Source organism: Psammomys obesus, unplaced genomic scaffold, assembly GCF_907164565.1.
Source record: "Psammomys obesus unplaced genomic scaffold, mPsaObe1.curated_primary_1811, whole genome shotgun sequence".
Lineage (NCBI taxonomy): Eukaryota > Metazoa > Chordata > Mammalia > Rodentia > Muridae > Psammomys > Psammomys obesus.
Window position 1 is genome coordinate 33,056,154 of NW_026596069.1, and position 19,444 is coordinate 33,075,597.

Sequence of the window (19,444 nt, forward strand, 5' to 3'; positions counted from 1 at the left end):
TTCCGGGCTCAGCCTAGAAAAGGCTGCTGTGCTGGGCGGGTCCTGTCTCTCTCCACCAATCCCACGTCAGACCTCCAGCCGCACTGGCTCGCCCAGCTGTGTCCTTGAAGGGCAGCCCCTGACCATTCTGCCACTGGCCAGGTGTCCTTTCTAGAGCCTGCCATTTCTGTGAAACGTTTGCCTGTCCCTGGAACAGGCCGACCTTCGACGTGGCCTGCCAGCCTGGTCTGCAGACAGTTCTTGCTCTGAGATGGGTTGGTGCTGCAACTCTCCTAGGGCGGGAGTGGGAGGCAGTTCTAGCTTGGGGTATAAGGGCCTGCAGAGGAACTACCTGCTGGGTCAACACTTCCCTTGGAGGTGAGAGGGCTTAGCCCTGGAGAATAAAGTCTGAGAGGAAGTCTAGGAGCAAGAAGGCCTCCTTACAACTTGTCGTCTGGAACGGGGGTCTGGAACGGGGGTTCAGGGACAACCAGTGAGCATCGCCATCAAGTTCAAGATCACGGAATTGAAGTAGAGCGTACACTTTCTCACTTTCTATTCACACCAACTCACATGACCACCTGACAGCCCAGCAGACCTTATCCTTGCTAAAAACAGCCTCCCGGGACATCCGCCACTGAAAGGTGCCTATGAATAGCAACAAACCTCGCTGGTTTTGGACAGTGGCCCTGCCATTTCAAAGGAGCCTGCCTGGGCTCCTCCTGGCCATCACGTACCCGGCTTCTGCAGCCACATCAACGTCACCGGCTCACTCCCCTCTCTCCCTTCTTAGGAGAGTCTGGCCAGGCTCAGAGAGTTGCTGGACAGGGGGTACTGGACAAGAATTGTGGTCCCCTGAGTGGGCCAGTGTCCTCCTTAAACTTGACCCACAACAAAAATACTTTTGCTCAGCCTTTGCATGAGATGCGGATTGCAGCTGGGGTGGGTGGGGGGGAACAGGGGAGGGTTTCCTGGGAGCCTGGAAGAGTCGTGGTGTGAGGACATATGTGTGAGCACCTACTCATCTGCTCTCTGCTTAGGATTCCAGCATTTCGCCTGTGTTCATTGCAGCCCAGCCAACCCATGCAGCTGCTCTCATTAACACAGGGCTTACACTGAGCAGAAAGGTTTTTATTTTTTCAAAGTAATTCCATTTTGTGTGATAGTCTCAGGTATTTTCTAGACTTTTCTGTTGTTCCATTAAAGCAATCTGACTGGAGCCAGCCACAATGACATCACGAGCCTCCGGAATCTTAGACCCAATTGGCATACTCTGATGACAGTCCCAGAGCCCCAGTGGCCTCCTCTGGTACCGCAGACAGCCCCCTGTGGGGCTGTGGGACTGAAGGGCTGCGGGATGGGGCAGCGGGACAGTGGAAGCTTAGTTCTCCTCAGAATAGCTCGTGTGCTATTTGTTTGTTTGTTTCGAAGTCAGCTGCAGTGACCTGACACAGCCTGGCTCCCAGCTTCAGAAAACCACACGGATGTGGGGAGAGTGGCTATGAGACTTTTAAAGCATGGCAGTTACAATAAAAAATTTTTGATTTCTCCTTAATTTTTGAGTTCTCCTTAATTTTTTGATAATCAACATTTAGAGCTCCCTCTGTTCCCCTTACCACCACGGCTTATATTTTTCAGTCTAAATTTATACTTTAGTGAGTTGTTAGGTCAGGGGTTGGGGGTCTTGCTGAGAAAATAACTTTCTGTTCCTGTCTACACTTGTGAAAAAGAAGCTTTAACAGGGACAGGAAACCTCTGCAAGTGACTCACAGCAGTCATTACAAGTCTCTGGAAATTCATCTCACACAGCCCCTGTCATAGCCTTTCCCTGTCCCTTTCTTGACAAAGCCAGTTCTTTCAAGCTAGTGTCAGTGTGGGTGTGGGCTTTCTCATGGGGAAAAGGACAGAAGGGAATGTTCAACTGCTGTGTCACTTGCTTAGAAGGAATTCTGCCCTGGCCTTGCTTCCTTTGCTGTTCCTCAATCTTTCTGGCACATGGGTAAAGCAGGACCCAGAGCATTGCCTTGTGAGGTGGCCAAGCAGAAAGAGGTGTGTGGACATTAGCCTGGCTAACTTTCCTTGTGTCCCATCCCTGGAGCCTGGGAGGGCCTCTCTCTATAGCTTGTCCTCATGCTCATCAGCTGTACCCTGACTCCGCTCTGAATGCTGGAACACTTCTCTGAAGTGCTTTCACACATTAACCCACGGAAGTACCGCAGGTGGGTTCTCCATGCCTGGCAGTACTCAGACATGGGCTGGGGATGTGATTGGAATAGATTTAAGAACTAGAAATGGACTGGAATAAGTCCATTTATATCTTTTTAGAGGACCCTGTCCTCCAATTCAGTAATTCAGACTGTAAAATGGAGTTAGTTTTTCCAGGTATTCTTTGAACCTGAGCTGCAGAAGTAAAAGAATATGTAAAGGAGCCAACTGGTGTGAAGGAGAGTGTCAAAATGGGAAAGGAGATAAATGAAGAAACCATGAGACTTTTAAGTACTGAAGAAAGGCGGAGTTTAATTTGCATCTTGGCATAACCTACGCCTCACTTGGCAAGTGCTAGGCCACAGCACAAATCTCTCCTTAGAGTGACAAATGACAGCATATGTGCAAAGTGACCAGACACAAACAGTGTGCTTTTCTGACTTATATGTTTGTACACACAAACACGCACATACATACAAATAAGAAGTACATTTCATTCCTCTGCAAAAGAGAGCTGAGAATGGTACTCAGTTACCTCACAATTGTACAGCACTTTAAAGTTTACATTCTGACCCCTTTGGTCCTCAGGACAGCCCAATGAGGTAGACATCACAGGAATTATGACTAATCCCATTTTGCAGATGAAGAAGGTGAGCCTGGGAGTGTCAACACTGGACAGTGCAGAGCTGGGCTGAACCTGAGGTCTGCTCCAATGCTCTTACATACCAGCCTTCTGGTTAAATGAAATGGGTTGTGAAGAGACAGTGGGTCAGTGCTGTGAAGCAGGGTGATTAATTTCCTCGGGCAGATTGTGTCAAGAACAGTCAGTCCTGACCGTAATGCCATGCCCCAAGCGGCTGAGATGGAAACTTTGCTAGATCATTCATTTGTCTGCATCTACAACAAAAGGTCCCTCTCTGCTCTATTCCGCCCCACTCTAAGATACCACTGGCCTCTGGAAGGATGCCAGTTACATCCCACTGACAGAGTCTTGTTTCTAGGAATCACATAGTAGTGCCCATAAAAAGTCACTAAACTTAAACTCTTATTTCACACAGAAATGAACATAAATTTGTGGACATTAGCCTGGCTAAAAATAGTATATTATTATCTTTTATGCCACCTCAGCCATAGCAAAAAATGATAACTTTTGTAGGCTGGATTTAAAAAAGAAACATATTTAAAACAAGAGACAATTTCATGGGGGAATAACATTAAAGTTGAAAAGAAAATCTAAGTAAAATCTGATTTTTACTGTGAACACTGACAGTTTTAGGAATGCTTTACTGCATTACTCTTTAGGTGCGATGCGATCTGTGATAGCCCTCAGTTTGCTTCGCCCACCACGAGAGAAAGAGGGGAAGGCCCACCATCACATTAAATGGCCCCCACTGGATTTTTCTCCTCCACGTGATCTAGCATCCACGACTTTCACTGTTTATATCAGTACTTTGAGATGCAGTGAGCAACGGACAGCAAAGGAGTCTTTGTGTTAGAGTCATTCTAAGACATTGTCACAGCTGTTTAAAATCCCCTCTCTAAATTGCTGAAGAAAAGTGGCAGCATTATACTTCACGCCTGAAACTGTCGTGCAGTACAGTGGCTTCATTTGGTAAGAGATTTGTTTCTGTAGTAAGAGCAGCTGCCCTAGTTAGGTGTCCCGCAAGGCCTCTAGGTCATTCCACCAACAGGAAAAGATTTCCTCTGAGAGCGCGGAACTGAGCTGATATCCTGTTAGTTCGGTAGCACACGTATTCACTAGTTGACTTTGGGAGCTCTCTCCCAGGTGCATACAAAGGCATCTCATAAAGTAGGGGTGCATGCATTGTACCCTGCAAATACATACAAAGCTTTAAAGGACAGGAACTTTTAACAATCAGAAGAGAAACCACAAATTGCTCTGGCGAAATTTAAGCGTGACCAAGTTGAGGTGTTTTGTTTTAAATGTGCAGTCTGCCTTGGCTGACCCATGCAAGATCCCTGGTTCTTTACTGCTAACCAGCTGAAGAAAATCTGTGAGCAAAGTAATGGCAGTGGTCACAATGGCCACTGGGGAGGAAAAGCAGCATTTCAACAGTCAAGGAGCATTAGGAATTCCTCTTATTTTTCTTTAATAAGAATGGCTTCAGTGGCCTCTGAAAAGTAACATTGGTGAAATAGGAGCCCAAACTCCCAAGCCAAGTGCACACAGAGCCGTCCTCTGAGGGGCGGGCATGGGGCGGGAGGAGGCAGAGGAGGCACTCTTTCCCCAGTGGTGTTTTGTGTGGAACCAGTATGCTGTGGCCCTCTCAAGAATGCTACTCTTTACTGTATCTCTGTGAGATCTTGTGGTGTGGTGTGAAGGACACATTCCCTCAAACGTTCTGGACACTGAGAAGTCAACCATCGGTATGCACAGGTAGGGTCCCGCAGCTTATGCTTCCATCATGCAGCACGATGCATCAGTCTCATAGTTGAAACCGGAGAGAACAAACAAGCAACTCAGGAAATAAATAAGTAGAAAGGAGAAAGCATCTATAGGTGGCCCTTAGTGCTATACCACTGGCGAATATGAAAAGAGCTTTGGAGTGGAATTCATATAATACAAACATTTTTACCTAGTTTATGCATGTTTATGCAGTTCTGCACAGGGAAGACTCTTACTTTACAGGAAATGTACCCTTCTCTAGTCCTATGGTCCATTACCAATGCTATTTCTTCACTGGGCCTTTGGAGCCAGTGGGATGTTTTCAGCTCTACCACATAATGAAAATGCAAGGGAAGAGGGAAAATAACTAGACAAATAAATCTTCACTGTCAGCATGAATAAGCATCATGCCCCTAAGAGAAAATGCCAGGTAGAAAAGGCTCAGGTAATAAGAATCCCTCACTGCCATTTCTTCCTTCCTTTAAAGCAGTGGTCTCCCTGAGAATAGGAGAGGGGGTAACCACGGAGCCCTGTTCCTTTAACCACAGACCATCCTGGGAAGAGTGAGGTCACTTCTCCAGGGTTGGGGCACAGGGCAAACCCCTACATTTGGTTTTCTCCTATAAGAGCAGAAATGGTTGGGCCATTTCTCACACACTGAGTATTCTTACTCAGAAAGATCTCAGAACCATTTTTAAACAAAGATGGTTGAGACAGGAGAGAGGACCATCTTCCAATAGTGCACAGAAATGTGGGCTTTCAAAAGAAAACCTCCACAAAATGTTTTTAAAGTACAGCCAATGCTCACAATGAACCAAATTAAGTTTGTGAACATCAGAAAAGGTTTCTAGGGGACATTAGGGGGAAGAAAACAAGTAAAACCAGGTACAAAGATGACTTTTAGGCCTACGTTTTTTGCTTAGTGAACGGTATGTCTCTCCATAGCACTTGGTGGCCTTATTATCACATTCCAGAGTTTTGTTGGCTAACTGACATGGCCATGCACCTCACTGCGTGCGACCCCCACAGCTGCCTCTCCAAGGGGGCAGCTTCCTGGGGCCACCAGTCTCTCAGTGAAGCCCCTGCTCAAGCCTGTGGGACACTGCTTACTTGTAATTAAGGAAATGCTACCCACAAATCCGCTTATTTCCTAACCTTTTATTTCCTGACCCCTTGCCGGAAGGCTAGACAGGCTGTTTTCAGGGCACACCACTCCGCCCATGCACATGGAATGCACTGAGAACCATGCTCATGCTACATATCAAAACTGCATGTGTGTCGGGCTTAGAAAGCAAGCTTCAGCCTGGCCATGAAGTTTGGCATAAAGGGAATGTAATAGAAGCAATTAAGTCCTGGAAGATTGGTACAGGTGTGCCCAGGCTAGCAGAGTGCCAAAGAAACATGACAGTCTTCTCAGTTAGGCCTTGTCCCCGAGTTCTAGCAGAACACGGGACAGGAGCTCCCCTCACGCCACTCCATTCCAGTTGTCACCAGCATCTCCTACATTGCATCCCTATGCAAATTATGTCATCAGCTTCCCTAAGCCTCAAATTTTACACCTTCCCGCCCGAGGCTGGGACATCTGTCTCTGACCCATGCCACTGGGCTTCACCCTGGCTGGAGACAGAACTGCAGTCTGGATCCATCTTTGGTGGTGAAAGGAGACAGGCGTTGTCCCTCTGGGTCCCCCCTGTGCCAAGTGTGGCCCACTTTTCAGGAAATTCTTCTGGTTTCAGGGACAAGGTCAGATCTTCAAGCAGGGAGTCGAGGTTCGATTTTGAGTGATAGCTCATAGAGTGTATCTTCATCTATGATAAGGGCTTTGTCAAGCAGGTACTGTATGACCTGAGAGAGAGAGAGAGAGAGAGAGAGAGAGAGAGAGAGAGAGAGCGCTCAGGTGATGCTTTTCTCAGAGGATCGACTGTATATTTTCTGAATTAATCTGACACAACTCAACATTTTCCATTTAGGATTTCTGTAAAACAAAAACTAATGAACATGTTGCTATAAAGCTGTCCTCTCCCAACCTCTCAGCCTAGTCAGCACCTTTGAGGGCTGTTGTCAGATGTGACCCAGATGTGTTACTGTGCATTCTCTTTATTACACATACTTACAGTATTGATTTCCACCTTATTGTGATAGAATCATATCACCCATTGAGGTTTACTTTCTTCTCTGTAACACAGGCACATGGAGCTCTCCTGGCTTACAGTCTTGAGAGAATAGCCTAGCCTGCCTTGAATGACCACACACTGATACATGTAGAGGTGGTGTCAGTAATTTACCACCACGTGGCCAGGGTAAATCCTTGTCAGCTTGCTTCTTGTGTTCATGTGTGCATGTTATGATGGACAGATACCAGGAATAAGGAAAAGAAATGGCACTAGAAATGAAGATGTAAGGGTGTGGCATATTTCCATGAAAACATCCCTTCTTATTGAAGTATAGTGTTCATAACCCATGTGAGTATAGTTCTGACAAATACATAACCTCACTATTCTAGGCTGATTTCTGTTGCTATGACCAAAAGTAACTTTGGGAGGAAAGGGTTTATTTCACCTTACACTGTATATATAGTCCATCACTGAAAGAAACCAAGATAGGTACTCAAGGAAGAGACTAAAGCAAGCTACTGTTCTCTTTATTTTTGGTTTTGTTTTTAGAAAACTGTGTTTAGTTGTAGAATGAATTTTGTGATCTGGAGAGGATGAAATGGGATGGAAGTACTGGACAGAAGCAAGAGAGGTAGATCCCAAGAGCCACAGGTTTAACAATGAATACAAGACTATGAGTTGATCCTCTCAGCTTCCTTTTTCTCAGTCAGACTTGCTGATCCTTTCTAGTTTATTTAGTTCAGCCAGTCAGTAAGTCTGCTTCTGGTGCTGCTGCTCAGCTGTGTGGTTTCACAGTCCACTAGTCTCTGTGCCTGTCTGAGCAGGTTCTCCTGGCATACAGTGTTACCTTTGGCTGCTGGTCTATGCGGTAAGCAGTCTGCTGGAACTGACGTATCTCTCGAATAATGTGTGATATCTAACAGAAAACAAAACAAAACAAGAGCAATTCAGAAGCATCCCTCTACATCGTAGCACATTCTCCCCGCACAACATCCCTGAGTCCTGTCCTCCATGAGGGTAGGAGGAGCCTAGACTTTATCTTCACGGAGCCAAGAGAAAAGCAAAACAAGAAGAGCCTAAACTCATAATCATCGGGTTTGGAGGTTGGAGGGGCCCTAGGTGCTTCTTCTTGTGGGCTTCTAGCCTCTGGCTTGGGGTTCAGAAAATGGATAGCTAGCAAGGGGATGCCTGCATCTGTCTACTGGTCAGGGTAAGGGAACCATCTTTGGAGCTTTATTCCCAACAGCCTAGACCTAGACTATTGGCAGAAGGGGCTGCCAAACATCTCTTCAGCTAGCTGACAGATGGTGTCTCCACCTCTCATCTACCTTATGATGTAGAAGCTCACAAACTACCTTATTCCCTAGCTTCTTCTCACTAAGCTGGCCAATACAGGCCAATCACAAAATGGCCACCTACCATTCGCATTTTGGAAAAATTGACGAGGCCTTCTTCAGTGAAGTTCGGTGTCCCTTCTTCAATGAAAGCCAGGTCTGTCAAGTACATCCCAAGGTAGGGGACAGCTGGGGGGTTACAGCTGCAAGACCAGGAAGAGGGGCGCTTATTCCCACACACACAGTTAGAATATGCACCATGTGAAACATACTTCCTGTTTAGCTACTGTGGAATGCTTTACAAGACTCGGACTTAACATCCATCATAGCTACACACTGAAGTGATGAAAGGAGACACCCGTTTGGGCACACTGGGTCTATTTGGTTTTTCTGGTGAGGCCTGAGGTTAAGGACATGGCTTCTGGTGTGGAAGGAATCCCAGCTTGACCAGTTGCTCAGGGATTCTGAGCAGAGTATGTATGCTCTCATCTCTACTCTTCTCACCTGTTACAGAGACAGGAAAGCTAGTCTGTTGTTGTAGGCTTAGGAGAGGTGTGTGGAGCACACAACATACAGTGTATAAGCATTTAGCAAGTACTTGCTATGCCGTCACTGCTGTTCTGGTGTGGTAGCAGTGGATACGTGACTATCACTCATCTTACACTAGTGGGTCATAAGACTGAGCCCCTCCCAGAGGAAGCCAAGTTCATGCGGTAAACCATAAGAAAACCACTTGGGAGCAAATAGAGTCATTACTCTTCTCCCTCCCAGTGTGTGTGTGTGTGTGCGCATAACAGAATGATCTAGGTATAAAAGACCAAAAATTAGTAACAGTAATCAACTACTTCTGGAATATTTAGATTAAATGCAGCAGATCATTGTGTCCAGATCCCCGACATTCTCACTATTTGCACAGAATCTCAAGCGAAAAGCAAAAATCCCCAACACTGTAACAACGGAGTTCTTCCTATCACTTCTTTCCAGCAGTGAAGGGGATAGGCCACTGTTCACACGCCATATAAATGATGTGTTCATATTTTTCACTTGTGTATCATTATGATTCAGATAGACATACTTTTTAAGGGTTTCTCTAAGGTTTTTAAATCTTCCTTCAGATGAGACCGTCTTCTGAAGCTTTTCCATCAGAGCTTTTGTCTAAAAAGAAAAAAAAATACCTTAGTTTGTCAAGGCAACACTAGAATTTGACAAGAATGAGTTGCAGCACTGTGTTCCCTTCCTCAGGGGCAGATGCTAATGTTGAAGAGAAGACTGAAGGGAACACACAGGCTTGCATATGTCCAGGCTTTTGCCACAGGATGAGGAAAAATGTAAAGAAGAAAAGTATAGTAAAGAAGACTCCGGAACTTCGGTGCAAGATGAATGAGTAAATTAAAAGGGAGTTGTCCTAAAGGCCTCCAGGACCAATCTCATTCTTTACTGAAGTGCTGGGCACCTGACTTGGGACCTTGTGAATGCTGGATTCCACGGCTGAGCTACAGGCCCTGCCCAAGGTAAGTCTTCTCACTACGGATCTCCAAACCACAGAAGCACTTATTCAGCTGCTTGGAATTAGACTAAACAATATCCTCCACTCCATGCTCTTTAGTCGTCATGCTCATCCATTTGCTAGGCAAGTTACTTCTATGCTTTATGAAGACCTAACATTGCTGTGGTCTGGAGTTTCGTCCATAGGCATGGCAGAATGGGCATGTGGCCTGGGGGGGTAGGATGAGGACTTCCTCCTGGTGGGCATACACAGACACCTAGGTGGGACCTGATGCTCCAGGGCCAGGGCCAGCTGTAAGAAGCACTTGACATGCCTAGCTTGAAGATCATGTGACCCTGTCTTGGGCTAGCTAGGAGCTCCACAGCTTCCCATCAGTTTCAAGAACAATCCAAAATGCGGCCATTCCATCCAAATTTCTGTGGTCTCAGAGGGGCCTTTTTGCTGATCTGGAACTGGCTGAGGTCTAAGGAAGCTTCGGCATGCAATCTTTTTTTTTTTTTTTTTTACAAAGAAGTAAGGTAGGATGGAATCTCTGAGGGCCTAGAGAACTTTAAAGAAACTTCTGCTCTTGAGAGAAGGTGTCGTGTCGGAGAGGTAAGTGGAGATAGAAGACATGAATTCATCTGAGAGGCAACAGGCCCGAAGCCTCAAAGAAATGGCAGCAGAATACATTTATGCTTGTTTGGCCTGGCCCTGAGAGGCAGGCATTATGGGATACCAGTCTCCAGTTCCCATGGGTACATCAAGGTGCATAGCAAAGTGTGACAAAAGTTAAAGAGTACATGGCACAGGTCTCCCAACCAGCAATAAGGCAGGAAGTGAAGCCTGCGAGATTCCTCCAAGACCCTTTGTGAGGACCAATGTAGTAACTGAATAATGAAGAATTCACACACCACAGGGTCACCAAGGGCAGAATAGTATGTGGTAGAGGTGAGACACCCCCAGGCTCAGAATATTAAAGGAGCCAATGGGAGCGGACAAGACAGGCCTATCCCAGTTCCCTTGCAATAGGCATGGACTGTTGCTCCTAGGCAGGTTGGACAAACCATGCGCAAGCCAGGAGCAAACAATTCACAACAGCCTACACCTGATGACCAACCAGTGAAGGGCTAGGGCCAGAGATGGAGACAACCTTCTAGAGGCCCCGAGGAAGTCTTCCAGTGTTGGGGGTGGTCTGGCGCTATGGATTCTAATCTGAAACTGGCCCCCAAGATCTGGTTGCAGTCGAAAGGAGGTACAAAGGTCTGTGTTGTGTAAAGTTTCCTCTACCTACTTCAGTTAATTGGTTAATAACGTTGCTGAAGCCTATGACTGGGCAGAAGAGAGGGAGGTGGAGCTTAGGGACCTGGGCTTGGGTTAAAAGGGGGACCATGAGGCAGAGAGAGAGGAGGAGTTTGCACTAGATGGGATGAAGTAGGAGCACCAAGGGAAGTGTGTCCTGAGAACATCGTGATGATGTAGAAGCTGCCCCAGAGTCATGAAATTGGCAAATTTCAAGCATTTATGTAGGTTTTATGGGTAGTAGGATTAGAATAGCTCAGAACCTGACTAGCATAGTGTCTACAGCTTAATAATAAATCATAGTCTCTCTATGTCAATCATTGGAGAACTTGCTGGCTTAAAAAACTGCCATTGTATTAATTTCCTGCATGCATTATTATTATTAATCATTTTACATTCCAGACAACCTTCTAGAAGCCCTCTCCAAAATTCACCAATACCCAAGGAAAAGGCTAGAAAAGAGGAGAACAGTATGATTTGGTAAGCTAAATCTAGTGGAAGGGAAACAGAAGTCATACATCTGCATGTCTAAGTCACTAAAGCTGCTCCCAGAACAATGGAGAAAATGTTGAACATTCAGGTCCCTGGGAACAAAGGCCTTGGAGGAGAGGGGAGGAGGGGAGAAACCCAACGGGCAGTTCCAGAAGAATTCAGAAGACAAGTTATGACTGACAGCACATTGTTTGAGCTTGTCCTAAATGTTTTAATGAGTGTTTTGGAGACACACAGGAGGGAAATTAATTATGTGGTAAGAGCAGGGTAATTATCCATTGGCACCTTCCTTTGGCAACTCTACTGCTCACTTCAGCTAATGATTTCCTAATTAGCAATATTCATCACGGCTTGCTCTCCCCACCTCTCAGTGGGAAGGTGTGTTGCACACGGATGCTCACCTGCTTGGACACCTTGGCCCAGGTTTTCTTTAGCCTGTAGATGGCACTCCTGTTTAAGGCTGAGGTGATCTCCAGAACGCCATTGTAGTTGTGTAGACATCGGCAAATGTCTGCTACCGCTACCCACTTCTCAATGGCATTGGCACGGGAGCTGACATCAGCATAATTCATTATCTGGGAGGCCACCAGGTTACTCATCTAAGAAAATCAAACACACCAGAGCAGAGAAATGCATTCCAGCAAATATCTTAATGTCCTATGAGCATGTAAGAAAAGAAGGCTAGTAAGTGGTGTGAAACCCTTTGTCCATATTTAGAGACCAGCTTCCAAAGAGGCTGGACTCTGTAATGACAACAGCAGCAAACCACCCACACCTGCTCATCCTGAGAATGAAGGCTTTTTGGAATCCAGCTTGTTGGAGGAATACTGTATTATCTTTTTAAATCGGTAGTTATAACAATGGAGTCCTTGTCAAGAAAGGGAATGAAATGGAATGACCTACCTACTGGGGAAAGGACATTGAAGACCAGGGTGTCACTCTTTGAGAAAACATATTCCTTTCCCCCCAACTGTGTGCAGATAACACACTCTGGGAAAACTCAGTTATCACAAAGAAAGAAAAACCATGAGTCCCCATTAGTCTGAATTCTGAATTGCTCAGCTCTCAAACCAGAAAATCACTTAGTGTAGAAAAAGAAAGCACACTTTCTTCTTGTAAAATTTCACTGGCAAAAGCCAACCAAACTCCAAAGGTAAGGACTATAATTCTACTAACCAATGCCAGCTGAAGCGGTGCAATTTTTGCAACATGGAAAAGGATGGAATATAACCATTATAAAAGGGGCACAGAGCATATGTGATCTTGTGTTCACACAATAAATCTGATGGGCACCCCAACTCTTTGAAGATACATAGGCATTTACCATGCCTTTGAGTGTAATGTAGAAAGTCATTAAAACACCTAGGGCTAATCATTTGTTCAGCTTTAATGTGAGGACACATTTGTCTTAGGTGCTATGAACAGAGGCTTAAAGAAATCCAAGTCACTGACTGGCACAACTGGGATGTTGACTGTGTCCCATAGACTATGAGTTCAATGGTCTGGTCCCTAGGGTGGCCCTATTGGAAGGTGCTGTGTTGGTCTTTATAGCAAAGAGGCATGTGTTGAAGGCGACTGTGGCAGCTATGATCCTTCTCCACTCTTTTGCTTCCCATCTGTGACCTGAGCAATCTTCTTTGCCAATAAACCTTTTCTTTTCATAAGTTCATCATCTTTGGTGTTTCATTATAGTAACAGAAAGCTGACTAATGCACTGGCCTTAAGGTGTTCTGAGTCCAGCTATGTGGGATGAGAAGCCAAGAGAAATACACAAACAAGTAAAGAGCATACAGTGAAATGCAGTTAGGTCTGCTCCATGGCTGGGGAGTTGGCTCCGTAGATAAGGCACTTGCCCTGCAAGTGTGAGGCCCTGACAGCTTGGCGTGACAGTGTGCACCTGTGACTCTAATGCTAGTGGAGGGAGACAGGAGCTCACTGGCCAGCCAGTCTAGCCAACTCACTGCCTTGGCCCATGCTGCATGAAGTGTCATGGTGGGGCTGCTCTCGAGTGTTAATCTAATTATGGCACTCCCGACAAAAATCGCCCTGTGGTTTCCCCTCATCTTTACGACACAGCCCCAGCTGTTTAGCTGTTCAGCTATTCAGTGGAGCATCTACAGGCCCTGTCTCCTCATCTGGCTCTCAGGTCCTCTGCTCTGCCGTGACCTCCCATCTTTGCACCTTTGCTCTGCTGAGATAGTGGTGAGGAGTGGACAGGAAGGAAGCACAGGTGATGTCTAGATTCCATGCCTGGATGAAGGCATGGTGATGCCACCACCTGCACAAGAAGCTATGGAATCAGGCTCAGCAGTGCTACTGGGTCTGCCCCTGGCTTAGAACGCAAGGCCGTGGCTGTCCTAGGACAGGAGATGTGTGGTCTGGGGCCTGGGGCTGAGTCTTCAATTGGAGTGCTGTCCAAGCAACAAGTATGAGAAAAGCCCTGGGAATGCAGCACACCCCTCGCTTTATAGCAGCATGTATTCTGAGTGGACCGTGTGCACTGTTTGGGTACCCTGGTTTTCCATGACCTGCTCACTCACCAATGGAGTTCCTTTGTTCACACAACACCATCACTGTTCTTCATACTCTACCGTACTGAAACTAGAAAGGAAGCTTCCTTCTGTCTGGATAGCCCGCAACACCTCCTCCACAGATGTTACTTATTCTCTCACAAGACAAAGTCCGTTACAACAGAACCAGTGAAGAGTCTTTGTGGGTTGTAACATAGTTATCCTGTACTGTATGAGTAGTATTCCATTGTGTAAATGTACCATAATTTCTTTATCCATTTTTTGGTTGAGGGACATCTCGGTTGTTTCCAGATTCTGGCTATTCTGAATAAAGCTGCTGTGAACATGGCTGAGCAAATGTCCTTGTTGTGTGGTGGAGCATCTTTCAGGCATGTGCGCAGGAGCGGCATAGCTGCTAAACAAGGAGGGCCCTAAGGCGGACGCTTAATTTTCATTCAGAAGGGCAAACAGGATAGACACTGGAAGCAGTTAAAAAGAGGGAACAGGATAGTAGTAGCCAAATTCTGGCAGAGCACAGGGAGATTATGGAAGATTGGGAGGATAGATGGACCAGATGGGGACAGGAGCTCCACAAGGAGACCAACAAAGCCAACAAATCTGGGCCCAGGGAAGCCTGCAGATTGGATGCACCAATCAAGGACCATGCATGGAGAAGACCTAGACCCCCTGCTCAGATGTAGCTGATAGGCAGCTCAGTCTCCACGTGGGTTCCCTAGTAAGGGGACCAGGGGCTGTCTCTGACATGGACTCTGTTACCTGCTCTTTGATCACTCCCCCCCTGGTGGGGTGACCTTGCCAGGCCACAGAGGAAGAGGATGCAGGCAGTCCTGGTGAGACTTGATAGGCTGGGGTCAGATGGTAGGGGAGGGGGGGTCCCCCTTTCTGTGGTCTAGAAGAGGGGGTTTGGGGGACAAAGGAAGGGAGGGTGGGACCAGGAGGAGATGAGGGAGGGGCTACAATATGGATATAAGATGAATAAATTATAAAAAATAAAAAATTGAGAAATTGAAAAAACAAAAACAACAGACAAACAAACAAAAAACAATGCCTCATCCTACAGCTGGAGGCTGGCGATGAGCTTATGCTACAGGAGTCCCTTCCAAGGTTGGTCTCTAATTTGGGCAGTCACACTGATGCAATCTTATTGCCACCACTAGGGGTCAGTATACATGCTACTCATTCAGTTAATCTGTGTGTGAGTCTGCAGTGATTGTGATAGCAGCAATAACATTCTTACACACAAATGAGCACTCACCAGTCTGGGGACTATCAAAACGGGACCTCTTATTTCTGGAGATTATCACATCCCTTTGAGAATGTGAGGAGGTTTGAGCTTGTCCTGATTACTCAATTAGCTCTGTTTAAACAGTAGTTACGGTGCTGACTTGTGGGTTTTGTGCATACCTAGGCAAGTGCTCCTCCACTGAGCTACACCCACAGTCCCAGAGTCGCTTGGTCTGGAGGAGCCTAAAACCCACAGCACTCACCCTCTGCACACACACCCACGCTGTAGTCCGTTACTCACTTCATTGAAGTGCTGGCTGGTTTTCATGATGTAAGGTGTCCTTTCATTTTTGTCCAGCTTCATCCAGCCCTGCCCAAGAAACTCTCTGAAAGTTCAAAGCAATACACAAAGCTAGTGAAGTTTGTAAGAAGTGGTGGCTAGCCCCTGCAGATTAGACAGGTGTATTTAAGTTAGCCTTCACAGAGTATCATTTGTCCTGTTTTTACTGGCCATTTCTAAGGGATTGCAGCTTAAGTCTGGCATTCCACCATTTAATGCCAAAATGAAAAAGATCTTTCAGTCTCCATGTTTGGAATTTTGTTTCAATAAAGGCTTCTCTAAAGTTAGAAAGCGCCACCAACATAAGGGAAACAAAGTAAATATTAAGTCAATAGTCAGGGGCTACTTCCTCTGGGTTAACTTTTCTAAAGGTATCTGCTAAGATCCCAAAGGGTCTATTGTGACCAGAAGTTTCATTAGAACAGAATTCTTCCTTCCACTCTGCTCTGATTTTCTCTGAAGAATCTTTTTCTGAGGATCCCAGGGCTAAGGAACGGAGCCTGGTCAGGGGATGGGCCAATGGCCTCTCTGTGCAGTCACTTTATTTGTGAACAGGTCACTGGACCCCCGTGCGCATGGGACAGTTAGAGACAGTGTGTGGGAATTATTCTCTGTGGACATTTAGAAAGCAATGTGAAATGAAACCATTCTAACACATCCCTAGTATTTATTGTCCCTTGATGCTGTTGGTACTGCTCCTGGCTCCTCTTCTGCAGGTACACATAGAAATGTAGACACAGTTCACAGCTGGAAATAACTGCTAGCAGTTGTGGGCATCTCCAGGGCACGGGAAGAAATGGGAGTCCCAGGAAGAGCCCACAGCAGGGGCAACACCAACTTCTCTCCTGGCTCTCTATCCTCTTGTAGAGACATGGACCCACTTTCAAACTCCGGGGAGTGGGGAATGAGAAAGTGAGGCAGCAGGGGTGGGAGGGACGATGTGCTTCCTGATCTAAGTCTTCAGAATGCCACTGGCTTCATCTGAATGGCCAATGAGTCAGATTCCTATCTCAGCTCTGCCCCCATGTTCATGGGTAGGTCTACAAATGCTGGGAAGCCAAGAAGAAGAAAAGACAAAGTGAATAAAGGAACAGTCTACATGAGTGTTCCTGGGCTCTTACCCTCATGGTTTTATGACTCTGCGGCAGGTCTGCCTCTCCATCTGTCCTCACTTACCCCTCCATCACCAGGGACGTCCTATGTGATAAGGACCCATTTCTGTGTTTTGACCAGGCCCTCCGTTACCTTCAGTGTGGTTACTGGTTCGTGGACAATCTGTACCAATAGCTGCCATTTGTCTAAACAAAGATTCAAGTCAGTGTGGCTGCTGGAGGTTTAAGGAGCCTCCCCTTTGTACATGGGGAAAAATGAAGCAGAGGGAACAGCAGGTCCAGAGCCATGAAGCTCAGCAGAGCGCCACGTACTAATTTACTGAGGCGGGTGAAGACCTGTAGTGGACACTATGGCATTAACCCTGGCTCACTTCTTCTCAGAGTGAAGCTGTAAATCCCTCCAAAGTATTTGGGTACCCATGGAAAGACAAACTTTCTGGACCTCAATCAAACCTACTAAATTCGGAATTTCACAGGAAAGTTATATCCGAGAATGCATTTTCTACACGAGTCCCATGTGGCTTTAAACATACTCAGTGTTAAGAACAACCTCTGTAGCTCTGCTGAGGTTTCTGGAATTTGGAGATAGAAAAGTACAGAGAAATTCACATTCTTTGACAACCTTATTACATATAGAAGAAACACACACCAAGACCATCTCAAGGGCCTCCAAAGTCAGCATGCCAACATGAACTGAGACCAGGAGAGATTCATGCATGCCAAAGAGCCTTGAGGCGGAGACTCACACAGCTGAACATGGGTGAGCGCACTGCACACCTGTCTGCCTTAGAGATAACACAGCTTCTAGCCCAACTACTTCCTGCGAGGGGACATGGCACTCACTCATAGGGGATGCTTCTGAAAACAATGTGGTCCAGGAGAGTGATCTGCTCCGCCAGCTCCATGGCTGACAATGTCTCAAAGCACTCGGCCTTTGGACAGTCTGTCTGCAAGAGATGATAAAGGAGTAAAATACAGTGCATCCATGGAGTGCAAAGAGTCTTCACTGGAGTCTATCCCTGAATGAAAAAGCAGCAAACTCAAAACTATGAAAGCCGATGCTAACATCACCCACCAGCTGCTGGAGTCTGTGCTGAGTGAGGCTCTCCTCCAGCTTCTTAGGAAGACACGTGATTAACCATGGAGTTGGTTACATGAGTTTGCTTACTTCAAGGATACTGTGGCTGAACTTACCATTTGAATTATATCCTCTAATTTTAGGTGGATGTCATCTTGATCATCTTGTGAAAGAGCCCTATAAGGAAATATATAAAATATGCTCCATGACTAAAAGAAAATGGCTATGCCAGGAAGCTACAACACGAGTTTCTGCTTTCCCTGGTTGGGAAGTGAGAGGGTTCAGGTGTCTGAAGCTGTGAGGTACAATGGACTACTGTGCAGGCAAAACAGAAAACCACCCATGTCGTGCATGACCAATGATTTAGAAGGAAGAGCCAACTCATTAGATGCAATCCAAGGTTGTAATAAAACAACCTCTGTCACAGTGAGACTGAGGGTGCCTGGGGTACTGCTCCTGTCAAGGGCAGGCCTCTGGAATCTCTGTAGTTGTGTCCTCTCTGTAAGCTGTAGCCATAGGCCAGCACCCACCCATGTTTTTCTAGCCACTTCCCACACCTGCTCCTCTACCCCCCTCTCCATGTTCCCAGTAGAAGCTGAGTAGAGAGTAAGTGCGCCTCCTCTCAGCTTGTGGGAAAAGCTTATAAGAGCATAGAGCAGGAACAGGCAGGCAACCATCTTGCTTTTTGGGTGTGAAAATCAAACCCAGTGCTATCCAGCTTTCAAAAGGTTGTCTTTTAGTCTTGAATAGATGATACAAGAGTTAATTAAAACCCAAGGTGCCATTTTCAGAGAAAGATGTTTTATAGTCTATAGAAATTCTGAGTCCAAGATTATTAAAGTGAGTGGAAATTCCATTTTTGTGCCTTGCTATCTAAGCCAACCATTCTAGGTTTTCAAAAATGAGGTTGTAAGCACACACTGAGCATTAAACTATTTAATCATTTCCAAGGTGTGCAGCTTGTCCCACCAGGGAGCTAAGGTTGGCTTTTTTCCCCCTTATTGCTGGGGCAGGATTAGAACCGTAGAAATCATTAATGACCCTGGCCAGAGAAGCAGGTAGGCCACCTGAAGCTACCTGAAGACCTTCACCTGGCCTTCTTCCTTCCAAACCCAATCCCACAGTCCTGCTCCCAGCTCTGTAGTAGACCCCTGCTGCAACCTCCCTCCCTCCTCTGCCTCCATCTCCAGTAGATCACATAGACCTTCCCCTCCAACCTCCCACCTCACTCATCTTGTTATCCCAACTTCCCAATCCAGCAGGCATTCCCTGGGATCGCACCAGCCAAGCCTGCCAGAGAAACAGGTAGGCCAGGAAAGCAGGTAGGTGCTTTGGATCCCCACTTTCCCTCCTCTCCTTCATGTCCAGTTCCCCAGTCTCTGTAGCAGACAGTAGTCTGTCCTCACTCTTTGCCACCACTCCCGGGAGACTAAGCAGATCCTGGTGGAACACCATGCTTCCGTCGATCTCGTGGACCCCTTCAGGCTCTCCATCTAGCCCATCCCCATTCCTAAGTATCAGCTCCCAATACCTACAATCACATTTTGTTTAGAAAATCCATTTGTCACATCTCTTAGAATCCCCACAGAATTCCCTACCAGGAAACACACAGCCACCACACTCCGCTAAGGACCAGAGCAGGCAACAGAAACCAAGGAACAAAACACTTACCCACCACAGACAAGTTCATATTTCAGAACCTAAATTTCTCATCTTCCCAAACCCAGGTGCCCAGATGACAGAGTAAAAACATAAGCAATAACAGCCAGGACAATATGTCTTCACTAGAGCCCAGCAGCCCACCATAGTAAGCCATGAGTATGTCTTCACTAGAGCCTAG

The 19,444-nt window shown here is 46.3% G+C and overlaps 1 protein-coding gene across 3 annotated transcripts in view; it reads right to left on the minus strand.

Annotated features, from left to right (window-relative positions):
- Positions 1-2,482: 2,482 nt before the first annotated feature.
- The window catches only part of Rasgrf2 (Ras protein specific guanine nucleotide releasing factor 2), a 218,931-nt gene continuing 201,969 nt past the window's right edge, over positions 2,483-19,444 (minus strand). For all 3 annotated transcript variants that reach the window (XM_055625520.1, XM_055625519.1, XM_055625521.1), the window contains 8 exons: positions 17,721-17,781; positions 17,370-17,473; positions 15,376-15,460; positions 11,721-11,918; positions 9,115-9,194; positions 8,125-8,242; positions 7,553-7,621; positions 2,483-6,436 (listed from right to left, as the gene is read on the minus strand). In XM_055625520.1, the coding sequence (XP_055481495.1) occupies positions 6,344-6,436; positions 7,553-7,621; positions 8,125-8,242; positions 9,115-9,194; positions 11,721-11,918; positions 15,376-15,460; positions 17,370-17,473; positions 17,721-17,781 (808 nt within the window). In that variant the 3' untranslated portion in view covers positions 2,483-6,343. The remainder of the gene's footprint in view (positions 6,437-7,552; positions 7,622-8,124; positions 8,243-9,114; positions 9,195-11,720; positions 11,919-15,375; positions 15,461-17,369; positions 17,474-17,720; positions 17,782-19,444) is intronic.